Source organism: Acinonyx jubatus, chromosome B3, assembly GCF_027475565.1.
Source record: "Acinonyx jubatus isolate Ajub_Pintada_27869175 chromosome B3, VMU_Ajub_asm_v1.0, whole genome shotgun sequence".
Lineage (NCBI taxonomy): Eukaryota > Metazoa > Chordata > Mammalia > Carnivora > Felidae > Acinonyx > Acinonyx jubatus.
Window position 1 is genome coordinate 106,221,762 of NC_069386.1, and position 15,552 is coordinate 106,237,313.

General features: G+C 35.3%; 1 protein-coding gene across 1 annotated transcript in view; it reads left to right on the forward strand.

Moving 5' to 3' along the window:
• Window positions 1–15,552, forward strand: part of HIF1A (hypoxia inducible factor 1 subunit alpha) — a 41,858-nt gene that overhangs the window by 18,545 nt on the left and 7,761 nt on the right. The window contains exons 2-9 of the mRNA XM_027065866.2: window positions 1,368–1,558; window positions 2,152–2,297; window positions 2,381–2,465; window positions 5,939–6,051; window positions 6,664–6,866; window positions 11,319–11,425; window positions 12,561–12,708; window positions 14,689–14,909. Of these exons, the coding sequence (XP_026921667.1) occupies window positions 1,368–1,558; window positions 2,152–2,297; window positions 2,381–2,465; window positions 5,939–6,051; window positions 6,664–6,866; window positions 11,319–11,425; window positions 12,561–12,708; window positions 14,689–14,909 (1,214 nt within the window). The remainder of the gene's footprint in view (window positions 1–1,367; window positions 1,559–2,151; window positions 2,298–2,380; window positions 2,466–5,938; window positions 6,052–6,663; window positions 6,867–11,318; window positions 11,426–12,560; window positions 12,709–14,688; window positions 14,910–15,552) is intronic.

The following is a 15,552-nucleotide window of genomic DNA, read 5'->3' on the forward strand; positions in this document are numbered from 1 at the left end:
CCTTGCAGTTTTGCAGATCATTTGGAGGGAGGAGAGATTTGAGGTAGATACAATTATGTGCTTCATTCATAGGATGTAAGGAGGATTAAGTGATAGAATGCTGACAAAGTCCTTAGCATAGTGCTAAGTGCTTAATAAATGGTAACAGCCGTTTTCAACATTTAATAAATAATTGACTTAACAGAATTAGGTTGAAAGTCATAGGAGCATGCTGAGTATTTGAGGTAGAAGCAGCATTCTTCCTTAAGATAAAACACTGGAAGAGCAAACAGACTTTGGAGTGAAAAAAACACCTTGTGTTCAAATCCCGTCTGCTAATGGCTGTTTTTAGCCTACTGTATAACCTCATCTGTAAAAAGGGATAATATTTACCCTATTTACAAATTTTGAGAGAACTAGGCACCTGGTACGGGGTAACATTTGGCACATAGTAGGTTTTAATAAACAACAGCTCTTAAAGAAGCTAAGGACAGAACCAGGGTTAGCCTTGTTTACCTCCTCCAGCTGGGTCAGGAGGAATAGATGTTTCTACACAGTCAAGCAAAGGAAGGTGAATGTCTCTGCTTAGGAAAATCTTTCTGACTTTATTCTTGGAAAAGTTCCCTAAAGATATATCCTTGTTTTGACACCTTTGTTAATGTTTATTAACCTGTTTCTTTCAATTCTTAGTATTGTGTCACATCTTTTTTTTTTTCTTCTATACTCCTGCCTTTATTTGGTACTTGTGCCAGTAAAGAAAAGGGGCTGCTAAAGAGGCTGCTAAGGGAATAAGCAACCTGAAAATGGTAACTTATTATAGCTGCTAATATAGATTTCTTTAGCTTATAGTCAGTATTGCTCATGTGGTAGGGTAGAAGAAGTTGGGAAAATATCAGAGTCCAAAGAAACAAGTCAAAAATCAGTTTGTAGCTGTAACTGTTCTGCCAGCTTAACAACTCCTGTTTTCAAGTTAATATGTACAGCTTTAGTTTCTTTAGACTTAATGGTGCTTTCTTTATGTTGAAACTACTTCTGAATGGCTATGAGGGTGCACATACACAGGCTACTTTTAAGACTTTGGCTAAAACAAAATATCCTCTCTAATTTGATATGCCAGGAAGGAAATACCTGTTTCAGACAGGTTTAAAGCTCCATCTTGGACTTCTTTGTTAGAGTTCCCTATGTCTTCAGTAATCCAGAAATTTGTGTATCTGTCTCCTACATTCTTACTTTACACATTCATGTAGTAGACCAATCTCTGTATAATTACATGGCATCTTCACATTGTTTTATGGAAAGCAGAAAAATGTAAAATTAGTTTTATCCAAGCAAAGGCAAGCTAACTTATATAAATTTTCTTTTTCTGTCCTCCTTTTTTTGCTCAATAGGATAAGTTCTGAACGTCGAAAAGAAAAGTCTAGAGATGCAGCGAGATCTCGGCGAAGTAAAGAATCTGAAGTTTTCTATGAACTTGCTCATCAGTTGCCACTTCCCCATAATGTGAGCTCGCATCTCGATAAGGCTTCTGTTATGAGGCTCACCATCAGCTATTTGCGTGTGAGGAAACTTCTGGATGCTGGTGAGTTGTTTTACAGGGGCGTAATGAGCCTAAAAATTAGAAATTAGAAGTAATTAGAAGGTGGTCATACTCTCTGTCCTTTAATGTAATTTTTATTACCTGCTTTTAAAGCTTCAGTAAGGAATTTTTAAGATACTGGCCTTTTCCCCCTCTTTCTCTTTTGCCCCACCTTGCTACCAGTCTTCCTTTTAATAACATGACCCTTCTTTTCAATGGTTTGCTTGCCATGTTACTTTAAAAATGATTAGGGGCGCCTGGGTGGCTCAGTCGGTTGAGCGGCTGACTTTGGCTCAGGTCATGATCTCGCGGTCCGTGAGTTTGAGCCCCGAGTTGGGCTCTGTGCTGACAGCTCAGAGCCTGGAGCCTGTTTCAGATTCTGTGTCTCCCTCTCTCTCTCTGACCCTCCCCCGTTCATGCTCTGTCTCAAAAATAAATAAACATTAAAAAAAATAATAATCATTAAAAGCAACTGGCAAGTCTAATTTTAGTTTTTAAATAAAGTATCTGGGGAAAACTTTATACAACTACCTAAATATTGCTATCATTTAAGTATAACTTTTAATTTATTTTCCTTTTCTTGTGTCCTTTTTTAGGTGATTTAGATATTGAAGATGAAATGAAGGCACAGATGAATTGCTTTTATTTGAAAGCCTTGGATGGTTTTGTTATGGTTCTCACAGATGATGGTGACATGATCTACATTTCTGATAATGTGAACAAGTACATGGGATTAACTCAGGTAAAATACCCACATATTAAGAGCACTTCTAATTTTTTTTTTGATTTTATGATACAGATCTAATTTTTTAAATGTTTTTACAGTTTGAACTAACTGGACACAGTGTGTTTGATTTTACTCATCCATGTGACCATGAAGAAATGAGAGAAATGCTTACACATAGAAATGGTAAGAAGAAAAGTCTGTTGTTTGATTTAATCTGGCAGGTGGTTTTACCTAATAAAATACTGTTACTAATTTAAAAATTCTGCTATTGTACTAACCTAAGGCTCAAAACATCATTTCATGTTTAATAAAATGTTATTCTGTTCTTTGTTAAATCTTTGTTACTCTGTTTTTTAGAAATTTCATAAAAATACCTTAATTTTTAAAGCTCACTGATTTCCATAAATAATTATATAGATAGTAATACTACATAAAATGAAAAAGTCAAGACCCAAAGAGGTCAGTTTATAACATACAACTTTTAGGCAAGGGGAAGTCATAATAAATAATAAGATTTTAGATAGTTGTTATACTTGAGGTACCAGTTTATGTTCAAGCTTTCTCAAGGACCAGGGTAAAGAAAAGAGAAAGTTCACCAGATCTTTTAAAAGCCTAATTGTTTATTTGACTTCAGGATGTTCACAGTAATTTGAGACTATGTAGTAAGATCATACAGTATTATATTATTGAATGCCCCCACATTAGCAGCAACAAAAAAGACCCACTAAGACCTCTTAACTCTCAGGCTTGAGGGTTTTTTTTTAATTTTTTTTAATGTCTATGTATTTTGAGAGAGAGCATAAGCTGGGGAGGGGCAGAGAGAGAGACGGAGAGGGAGAATTCCAAGCAGGCTTCATGCTGTCAGTGTAGAGCCCAATGAGGGGCTTGATCTCACGAACCCTGAGATCATGGCATGAGCCAAAATCAAGACTCATATACTTAACTGACTGAGCCACCATATGCCCCTAGGATTGAATTGTTCAAAATAAGTCTTCAAAGATTTTTGGAAAATACCTCTTGAATTACAAAAGCTTAATAATTAGTCTCTCCACCTGTACCTTCTTAAGGCACAAAGTATACTGATAATTTATAGTCACCACAGTGAAAATTTGTCATTATGCTCTGTAGCTGTCCTTTGCAGCTCTCTAATTTAAGTGTATAAGTTTGTTTGCTTCTGTATTAAACAACCTCAAGTTCATAGCACTTTTTGAATATTTTTTATGTTTTTTTAATCTCCTTTCATTTATGATAATAGTTAACCTCTATTGAGAGATTACTCTGTGCCAGAACAGTGTTCTCTGCAGATTATATGCTTTAATGCCTTTTTTCTTCACAACACCCTGTGAAGTTACTATTTCTATTTTACTGAGGAAACTAAGGCACAGAATTATTTGGAAACTTACCCAAGATTACTTGGTTAGTAAATGGCACAGTATAGGTTAAACTCAGGTAGTTGGGCTCATTAGTACTTTGGAGATCTTTCATGTTCAACAACTCTCAGTACTTTCTGTGGCTACTTTTGACCCTTTCAGTAGGAGCCTTCTGTTTTTTTTTAATTTAATACTTGGTGTTCACTGTGAACTTGGGAAAACAAATATGATTTTTAGAGTTCCTGTGTAAAGGAAGAGTAAATACACTTCACACAGGGACCTAAGTGGGCTGTCAATTAGTTTAGTATAGGACTTCTAGTGTTTAGACTTTGAAGTTTAGACACTGAAGTTTGGTTGCTCAGTTCTTCCCTTGGGCTATGAATGGATGGATATGAGGAAATTTTGTTTTGATTGGGCAATGATGCTAATGCTTTATTCTAAATCAAATATATTCCACATAATATAGTTTAAATGTATGTTTTTGAACAAATGTTTTTTTTTTTAAACAGATGGCTTTTTAAAGCACATGAACTTTTTGAAATCATTCCTAATGTAATGAATGTTTGATGTTTTGTTGGGAAACAGATATGCACTTTTCACTTTTAGAAAAAGGGTTTGCTGCAATGCGTCACATATTAATGTTATGCTAAGAACCAGTGGTGTGTTTATACAACATAGTTCTAGTATTTTTTTCATTTAAATTCTAAAATGATGACTTAGAGTTCACTAAATTATTATAAAATATGATTTATTTTTAAAGGTCTGAAAATTTAGTTCTTTTAAAATGTTTTTTTTTTTTCCATTAGGAAAATGATAGTACCTTGGTTTTTAAATTAATCTTCCTGTCCCAATTCAAAGGCTTTGGGTTTCCAAAGGTCAGTACAATTCAAGCTTAGATTACGAAGGACTGAAAATCCTCAAAGAATTTACAAGTAGATCTCTGTTGGCATCACAACCACAACACAGCTCTGTACCACCACTGAGACCAGTGTGGTTCTTGTGGCATCTTTTTAAAATCCATTCCCAAACACTGTGAGGGAGGGCAAATTGAATCCTGATTTGACTAAACCCAAATAACTTATATCAGCACCAAGACTGCCCCTTTGCCTAATTCCACTAGCATGGAATTAGAACTCTTCTAGAAGAGTCCGGCGTTTCTACCTAAGTAAGCCTAAATTTAAACTATCTTACTTCTTTTCTACTTGACACTTTTTTTCAATATACTAGCCTTAAAATCTCCAGATCCTTTTTTTTTATTTCCCTCCTCCCCACTTATTTCTATCAGTTTTCAAGTTTTTTCTAGTTCTTTATATGTCATTTGTCACCCTTCTTTTCACTTCTCTTTACTGTTCAGCCTGATTACCATCATTGTATTTTAATTCTAATACATCATATATATTGCTTCTAGATTAATGTACCGTAAGTTCCTGACTATGCTTCCCATCTCAGAATTTTTTAGAAGCTCCATGTTGTATATTTAAAGCTGAACTCCTAATTAGGGCATCCAAGGCCCTCCAGTTACAGCCCTAATCTTCCCTTTCTAACTGTCTCATTACGCTTCTGCAAGTACTTTATATTGCAGCAACCTGATCTATCTACTAGCATCTATCTATTCCCCAAACATGTGTTCTTTTTCCCCACCTCTGTGCTTTTCATTATTTTCCTTTTCACCATGTTTTAGTTATATAAGGTTTGGAATGGGAATAAATAGACCTAAATTTATTTCACTCTAATTTTGCTTTGAAAAGTCATTCAATATTTTGGTTTTTTCCTCTAATAACAAAGTAGAAATAACGTCATGCCTGCTTTACAGGAAGATTTAAGGAAACGTCAGATATATAAAAATGTTACCTGCTTTGAAAAGAAAGTTGATATTTTAAAAGTTCTGTAAATACATGGAGTGTTTATTATAAATTGAGCTAACATATTTAGCAAAGGTTGGAGGAGTTCACTGAAGTTCTTTTTTGGGGGGTGTGCTTATTACACGGATACAGCAATTAAACGGGTACACTTAATAAGGCAGATTCCTACATTTGTATTTCTTTGTAATTTTGCCAGCTTTACTGGCTTCATTGTGAAATGGTTAACTGTTATTTGCAATCAGGGAATCACTGGAATTGTGAACCCCAGTTACTGATTCGAGCATATTAATCCCTTGGATGTGTTTGAGTATGAATCACTGTTTATGCTGAGACTTTTAATTGAATAGTACCTAGGTGCTACTCTTACTAAAACAAATTTAAATATTTAATTATGTTTTTAAATTTTATTTCCTGCTTTTATTAGGCCTTGTGAAGAAGGGTAAAGAGCAGAATACACAGCGAAGCTTTTTTCTCAGAATGAAGTGTACCCTAACTAGCCGAGGGAGAACCATGAACATAAAGTCAGCAACGTGGAAAGTAAGTAAAAATGATTTCTAAGTGGTGATGCACTTGGTTTATAGATAAATTCATACATCTTAACACTGCTAATATTTAAGATAGCATTAGAATTGTGAGGGGAAACGTACAGTTGTTCATTGGCATTTGCAGATTTACCATCCCAAATTGTAGTAATTTGCCATTTTGAGGCATGAACTTATGTGAATTGTGATACTGGTATACCAATCTAACTTAATCAGCTGGTTTTTCCAACCCACCCAGTGTTTGAATCTTGATAGAAATTAATTTTCTATTCATTTTTGTTTCATTTCTTTGCTCGGTGTTGAAATAATCATCAAAGCAAGAATAATAAAAATAATAAATAAAGCTGCCACTATGACTAAATGAATGAAAAATCAGCCCAGATTTGTATGAAGAGAGTATTTTAGAGAGTAATTTAGGGTGCCTGAGTCTTGAGTGGTGTCACAGGGGAAACATTTATTGATTTCAAAGATAGGGTTAATCCATGAATGACAGTAAATTTTATCAAAGCTTACTTGCCATGTCACACTTCAGCTATTTATCTCTGTGGTTTTTTTTAACTAGCATTTTATATTTTTTAAAGAATTGCTTTGTTTTCTTTGTACACAGGTACTTCACTGCACAGGCCATATTCATGTCTACGATACCAATAGTAACCAATCTCAGTGTGGGTATAAGAAACCACCCATGACGTGCTTGGTGCTGATTTGTGAACCCATTCCTCATCCATCAAATATTGAAATTCCTTTAGATAGCAAGACTTTTCTGAGTCGTCATAGTCTGGATATGAAATTTTCTTATTGTGATGAAAGGTAAATGATATACAAACTATAACATGAAAGTTTTAATTAGTCCATAGCAAAGACATATAATGCATAATTTGAGGAAGAATAGGTTACTTTTGGTTATGGACAAGAAAGGAAAGTGTTTGATCATCTCCTCACCCTACATATTGCCCATGATTTCTATTGCCATTTCCCTTTATGTTCATAACTATTTTTAATTGCCAATTTGATATTTTTATTTGGATATTTTTCTATATTAATAAAATATTTCTGTAACTGAACTGTACTACTATTGCCCCAAAACATCAACCTCAGAAATTGCTTTTCCTTTTATAATGCCTAGCATGGTTAGTATATCACTATAGGCATACGACTCCTACAAATATTTGGGAGTCATCCTTAACTTTTCTTTTACCTTCATTATGTATACCCAGTCGGTCTCTAAATCTTACAGATTTACTGTCTAAATACATTTCTTGATCCATTTGTTCCTTTCCACCCTTGCTTTCCTGCCACTGAATTCTTCAGCTCATTACCTTTGGCTTAAATTGTTGCCATAATCTCCTAAACTGTCTCTGCCCACAGATTTTTGCCCTCTAGTCTCTCATCCAGGATCCCAAAAAGTGGACTTCCTAATGTGAAAATCAGATCTTTACACAGAAAAATCTCTGGTTTATAAAAATATTAGAGGAGGGCAGGAGATTTTTCTTTATCAAAAGAAAAATGTGCATTTTGAAAAGCTGAAAGAAAAATAGACCTTGACAATAAAACCCAAACTTTGCTTAGCATGGCCAACAAAGATATTTATGATCTGGCCTCTGCCCACTTGTCTAAATTAATAAGGAAGGGAGGGTGTGACCCCCCCCCCCCCAACACCCTACAGCTAGAGAGCACCATGTGCTCATTTGCTGTCTTAGCGCCTTTACATATATTTTCCCATTCTGCAGTGAGGTTTTCTTCAACTCCTAACACATATTTACCTTTCAGGAGCCATCTAGATACTCCTTTGGGAAGCCTTCCTTGTTCCTTCAGGACACTATACTATTCTTGTGCATATGTCTGTCATAACATTTCTTCTACTCTTGTAATTATTTACTTGTCTCACTTTTTACTATAAGACTATAACATCATAGCTGAAGGCATAGATTATGTAGCCAGACTACTAAATCCTGATTCTGTTGCCTATATCCAAGTGATCTTGGGCCCATTAGTTCTTTTTGAGCATCAGTTTCTTCATCTTTTGTAACACCTACCTAACGTAGGGTCATCTTAAAGATTGTATGAGGGAACCAATTTTAAGCACTTAGTCATAATATAAAGTAGGTAGAAATCCCCACCATAGTGGACAAGGAAATGTGACAGATGTCTGGCTTTAGAATCACATAATCCTGGATTCAGTCCTGGCTTGCAGCTCTGATACTACAGTGTGGTCTTGGTATTAAAACTTAACTCTTTCAGGGGCGCCTGGGTGGCTCAGTCGGTTAAGTGGCCGACTTCGGCTCAGGTCATGATCTCATGGTCCGTGAGTTCGAGCCCCGCGTCGGGCTCTGTGCTGACAGCTCAGAGCCTGGAGCCTGTTTCAGATTCTGTGTCTCCCTCTCTCTGACCCTCCCCTGTTCATGCTCTGTCTCTGTCTCAAAAATAAATAAACGTTAAAAAAAAAAATTTTTTTTTTTTTAAAACTTAACTCTTTCAAATTTTACTATCCTTACAATAAGGGTAATATTTCAAAAGGTTGTTGTCAGAATTGAAGGAGTTTGTTGAGTGCCTTGTACATGTAATAAATGCTTCACCACTGGTGACAAGCATTTTATGGTGTTTATTGCCATTAATCATGTGAATATATGATAGAACAGAGATACCCATCCCTTTTTGAGGAATTATTTTTTATCTTTTGAACTCAGTAGCAAGGTTATAGAGATAGGCTAGGGAGAATGGAAAGTAGTGGAGCTAGAATGAGAATTGAGGAAGGGAGTGACATTTCTCTCAGGTCCTATCAGAAAACTGGCAAAATGATCATGACAGAGGAGTAAAGACTGCCAACTTAGAGATCAGCCAAGTGAGGTTTTAAGTTTGACCGGGAGATTGTTATTTTCTGGCTAGAGCTCTTTACAGAAACTTCTCACATCTAAAACCCCTAATAACTGAGATCTAGAAAAATTTTTGCCCAATTTTGAGAAAATCTAACCTACCCAAAACTTACGGCATTCAAAATATCTCACAAATGCTTATTATTTACTGTACTAATTTCTGCTTATAGTTAATCCGCACATTTATTTGAGCATCTACAATGTTCATGGCAAAGTAGAAATGAAGAAACAGTTCTTGGTCTCAGGACACTTACAATGAATGAATAATACGCTGCATTGTTGCTTTAGATCACAGGTTTCCTAGTCCATTAAAAACACATTATGATCAAATTTCCTGGATCACTCTCCTTTTTGGTACAGAATATAAGCTATATAATTCTCTAAAGTTAAATAAAATTGACTTTCTAGGAAAGCATTCTGTTTATATTTTAACATCTTGCATCCCTTAATGATAGATGGACCTCAACTCTGAGAAGCACTGATTGACATCTAATTAAATCAGAGCTTCTTAACATGATAATAAAAGGCCCCCATTAATCTGCTTACATCTCTAGCCTCATCTCTTCTCACCTGCCCCCACTAACCACATGAAAGTCTTTCTCATTTATACACTGTCAAGCATTGTCTTCTCTCTGTCTTTGCTTCTGGTATATCTTCTTCCTGAAATGGTTTTGCTGCTCACCCAACCATTTCTTCTCATTGATAAGGGTGGTTCCTCTGATTCCTGCAACAGATTACCATCATTACACTTACCACATTATTTCATTAGTAGTATGGTAAGTGTTCCAGAAGATTAGCTACACGTTGAGTTTTGACTTTGCATTTTCACACCTAGAACAATGCCAGGCATACTTAGCATATAAAGATTTATTTTTTTGTTAAGTTTACTTATTTATTTATTTTGAGAGACAGAGTACAAACAGGGGAGGGGTAGACAGAGAGAGACAGACTCCAAAGCATTCTTCGTGCTGTCAGTATAGAGCCCGATGTGGGGTTTGAACTCATGAACCGTGAGATCATGACCTGACCTGACTGGAATCAAGAGTCTGATGCTTCAACCCACTGAGCCACAGAGGTGCCCTAGGCATATAAAGATTTAAATAATGGAAGTTTTTTTAATCCCATGGGAATTTTGTTTAAAAGTAACCAATATAAGATGAATTAAAGTTATTTTTAAAGCATAATTTAAAGAAGTAGGACCATTTTTAAAAAATACTAGTTTCCTTTGTAATGCTGCCACCTAGTGCAGATGTGTTTAGAGATACCTCTTTGTAAAGAAGTCTGGATTTTAGCTTTGGTTTAGTTTTTGTTTTTTGTGTTTTTTTACAAACCTCTTTCTATTTACAATTATTTTGGAATAAACTGTATGGCAGATCTTGCCTTAAAGTGTGACAACACAAACTCTTACTTTTATACATTTTATACATTTTACTTTTATACATTTCTTAGAAGGATATCTTTCTTGTGTGTTTTTTGTAGTTGTTTTTTTTTTTTTTGGACACAGTACACTAAGTAACTTTTGCTTACAACTCAGGAAGTCCTGAGAAATTGAAAAGTTTAACTCAGGTTTTGCTCCTAGAAAAAAGAGAGCAAAGTGTGGTGTTAAGAAGACAGCTTTCTCTTTCACATGAAATGGGTTCCGTTTCTGACTGGTTACACAGAGTAGTAAGATCTAATCTATGTCCTAAAAGAACTTTCAGGAAACCAAAAGGGGTTAGACTAGATTACTTTCTAGTCCATTTTCAGTTTGATATCATTGTTTCATCTAAAATGAATTCCTATAATTTTATATTATTTAAAAAACTAAGTTACAAGAGCATCTTCTAAAACAAACATAATGTGTATCTCTTTACTTCCATTTAGTGTAGATATTCTTTGGTTGGTGATACTAAAATTGTGTAGTAGGTGTTGACTGAAGCCTTGCCTAAGGGCACTGTTAAATAAAGAATCTGGTTTGTACACACTCAATACAAAAAGAATCTGGTTTTATGGTAAACTAATGTTATGGATTTAATCTTATATTTCAAGTTAAATGTCAGTGATTACCATTACAACTTTTACCATTTTATTTAGCAGTACTTTCTGTCTACTTATGAATCCCCTTATTACCAAAAGTAAGTACAGTAAAACATGATGACAATATGTAATGAGTTTGGGTGAAAGGGATAAATGGGTTAAGTAGCAGAATGTGAATCCAGAGGATTTAAAGAACATGCATGGTGCCGTATTTAGTAACTGTAGAGTTACCAAAAGTGAGATGTAAACTTCTTCTTAGCAAAGAAGGATGCTCTTTAGTTTTGAAAATTCACTTGTCCATGAGATTAATTCATATCAGTTACTTTAAAGAAGCAAAATTTCTCTTTCTCTTCTTACATTTTTTACTTAACAGAATTACTGAATTGATGGGATATGAGCCAGAGGAACTTTTGGGCCGCTCGATATATGAATATTACCACGCTTTGGACTCTGACCATCTGACCAAAACTCATCATGACAGTAAGTACAATGGAAAAACTGTATAGATTTTCTAATTATGTAATTTGCAATCTCCTTACTGTTTGGCCATATATCTAACTTTCTGGTTAAAATTAATCTGTCTTCCTAGACTAAATATCTTAATAGAACTCTTCATAAGGGATGTCAACCATTAAATCTATGTTTTGTATTTGTTGTAACTGATACTAGTTAAAGTAGAATCATTTAATAATATATAAAACTAACCTGGCATTTTTAATACAAAGACTAAAAAATGTCATGGAATATTATAGCATCATTTTCAGAATTCACATTGAAGTATTTAGATCAGTTGTTAGCACATGGAAGGCACTTAGAAAATAATTATTGAGTGACTTAGTGAATGTGAAGGCAATCAATGTCATGTACAAGTGGTAACAAGTACACTTGACATAAGATAAATACTCGTGAATGTTATTTGAAGATCCCATAGTAAGACTTTCGAATCTCACTTGCTTATTTAATCTGTACCTAAACATGACTTCCCAATGTGATCGGGGATACCTGAATGTCACTGAGTTAGAATGATTAGCCTTGAACTACAAAACGAGCCCAAGTCAGCAGTCAGGACCCCAAGACTCAAGATAATGTCATCATTACTTTTTATCTGGTACTTGCTCCCAAATTAGCAATTGATTAAGTTTGCCTAAATTGCCAAGATTTCAGCATGATACCAGTTGAGATTCAAATATGTGAGCACAGCTATTTGAAGCATTGCTAATTCTCTGGAAACCTCAGTAGAAACGTAAGGAAATGTAGCAGTGCCACTTGCTCAAATGTGCTCTGTAGAATCAAGATTATTCATTGTCTAGTCTTTTTGATACTTTCAACATATAAGTCATTAAAGGAATTAGTCACTGCTGTCCCTCATTCCTGGCTTTCATTTTATTTAAAGTGAAGATTGGCAGGAAAGGCGTTTATTTTAGGGGTTAGAAGAATGAACTGTGTATATTTTTGGCTATGCTGGGGCTTTTTCTCTGTCACTTTAAACAATTATAACTGATTCTATTAAAATAAACATCTCTTTTCTAAAATAATCAACATTCAGCATCCATTTATTTGATTGAAAATTAGAAGTTATTTTCTCTGCATGACTGTTTTTCCTTTTCACTCCTAGTGTTTACTAAAGGCCAAGTCACCACAGGACAGTACAGGATGCTTGCCAAAAGAGGTGGATATGTCTGGGTTGAAACTCAAGCGACCGTCATATATAACACTAAGAACTCTCAACCACAGTGCATTGTATGTGTAAATTACGTTGTGAGGTAAGCCTGAAAAGTAAATATTTTGGGGGAGGAAGTAATAACCTTTTTGGATATTTTGTTCTTTTATATAAAGGGAGATAAGATTATAAAATGTTAACTGAATTTTATTTTCACATTTCCACCTAATTACGGTTTTCAGTACTTAGACCTGAGTGTCCAGGCCTGCTATTCTGCAGTGATTGTACTATTACCAGTACCCATCTATTCACATTCTTTTCACTCCCATTTTTAAAAAGACGTTAAAAAAATACCATATCTCCTATTGGGTTAGTTTGCTCTAGTCCTATTTTTGTCAGCATATACTATCTCAAATAGCTATGTTATTTTTGTAGGAAGAACCCTGGCCTTGGAATAGGTAGCTTTGTGTCATAGCTCTTTCACTTATTAGCTGCATGACCTTGGGAAGTTCTTATTACTTTGAATTTCACCCATATAGGAGAGAGGATATTTATCTCCTCAATATTCTGAGGATATTTAATCCTCAGAAATGAGGATTAAATGAAATTCTATGTGAGATTACCATAAAAGGCTGTATAATATAGTGCATGGCTCTTGTGTATTCAAGAACTCTTCTTTTAGTTGACTGGCTTGTGAATATTATGGATATCATAAACTGGCCTTCCATTTGATCTGCTTCAGCAGACTCCCTTCTAGTCCATCTTCCACATTACCACCATGCTGAGTTTTCTTGCATGGATATCTGAGCATCTCCTTTTCCTTAGAATTGTTTTAAAGATGCTTTATCACCCCCGAGATAAACCCTTGCTTAACTTACATAGCATGATTTCTTGTCATTTTCTATATTCTTCATGCTTTCGTTGATTCCACCTACCCTCTTTCTAAAATCTGTGACTACCTCTCTTGGTAAGACTTTGGTCACTTGTTTTAATTTTTGCCACTTCTGACACCATCCTTTAATGTTTGTTTTTTTGTTTTTTTAATTTTTAATTTTAGAGTGTGCAATTGGGGGAGAGGGGCAGAGGGAGAGAGAGAATCTTAAGCAGACTCCACACTCAGTGCAGAGGCTGACTCAGGGCAGAATCCTATGACCCTCGGATCATGACCTGAGCTGAAATCAAGAGTTGGATGCTCAACTGACTGAGCCACCCAGGCGCCCATCCTTTAATGTTTTAATATTAGTGTCAAAGAGTTCTTTTGTGACTTTCCCATTAACTTACCCACTTGGAATGTCCTTCTTTTGCCCCTGTCCCATCTGCCTAACAAACCCTACTTGAGCCGAAGTTTCAGCTTGTTGGCTGTGAAGCACACCTTCTCTATTTTAGCAATTACCATTTTGTATTTTAATTGTTTGCACATCTACATTGCACTTCTGAGGACAAGGGTTAGGTATTTTAAACTTTGTATCCTTGGTTTATTTCACTTAGTAAACACCTAAATGTTTGTGATTAAAGAAACAATAAAAACTTACATTTAAGCCAAACACATGGATCTGTTGTTCATCATCCCTCTTCCACTCTATCCTGTAGGTGTTATCACCGTATCATTTTCTTACCACCAAGGAAAATATGGCACCTGCCTTAGGCCTTGGTCATTTATCTATATGTCTTTATATTCTAGGGCCATCCTTAGGTCATGCCTCATACATCAGTCCCAAAGAGTTCTTCTGTGCCAGTTTCATTACATGTGAATCCTCACAAAAATTGTTTAGATGTGTTGGTACCCTTCATGTACTTGACTATTCCATTTCTTTGTCACCATCACTCTTCCCAAAGGGATAGCTGAAGTTTCTTAATTTAGTCAAATATTTAAACTATCTTATACTATGAATTTTTATGGGTCTTTATTTCATATTGGCATTTTAAACCCTGAATGTGAGCAAGTATGCATGAACTATTAGGTTAAAGCATCTTAAAATGTTCCTTTTCATAAAGCAGTATTTTAAGAGACAAGGTTGCTTCAGAGACCCCCTGCATTGTGTCAGTGCTCAGTTAAGAATTACTAATCTCTCTTTTTTGACAGTGGTATTATTCAGCACGACTTGATTTTCTCCCTTCAACAAACAGAATGTGTCCTCAAACCAGTTGAATCTTCAGATATGAAAATGACTCAGCTGTTCACCAAAGTTGAATCAGAAGACACAAGTAGTCTGTTTGATAAACTTAAGAAGGAACCTGATGCTTTAACTTTGCTGGCCCCAGCTGCTGGAGACACAATCATATCTTTAGATTTCGGCAGCAATGGTGGGTCTTTAGTTATTCTGTTGATTGCCTAAACTATGTCTATTGCTGTAAGCCCATTTTAACTGAATTTGGACATTTTTTGTGGGTAATCATTTGGATGTTGTAGTCATATAATTTGTTTTTCAAAGTCTTCAAAGTATTTGCTTAAATATTTTTGCCTCTGTAATTTCTTAGCATTCCTGCTTCTGTCATATTATTGGAAATTGTGCTTCAAAGGGTGCTTAGGTATTTCTTCTTCCCACTTTAATGTTTCTCAACCACCCTGCTATTTCTGTATTTCCCATTGCCCTATTTTCTCCACAATTGAGCAGAGTTCTATTGCAATAGGCATAGTTCACTAAAGGATAAATCACCAGTCATACCATAATATCAGACATTGAAAATGAAAACTGTAATTTCAAAGTTAGTTAAATTTTAATGAATAAAAGGTGTGAAAGGGTTGGAATTGCAGAGTTGGTTATTTTTTTTTTTTAATATTTATTTTGAGGGAGAGAGCACGTGTAAGTGGGGGAGGGGCAGAGAGAAAGAGAGTGAGAACTCCAAGCAGGCTCTGCACTGTCCACAGGGAGCCCACCCAACTCAGGCTCAGTGCCACAGAACTGTGAGGTCATGACCTGAGCCACAATCAAGAGTTGGAAGTTTA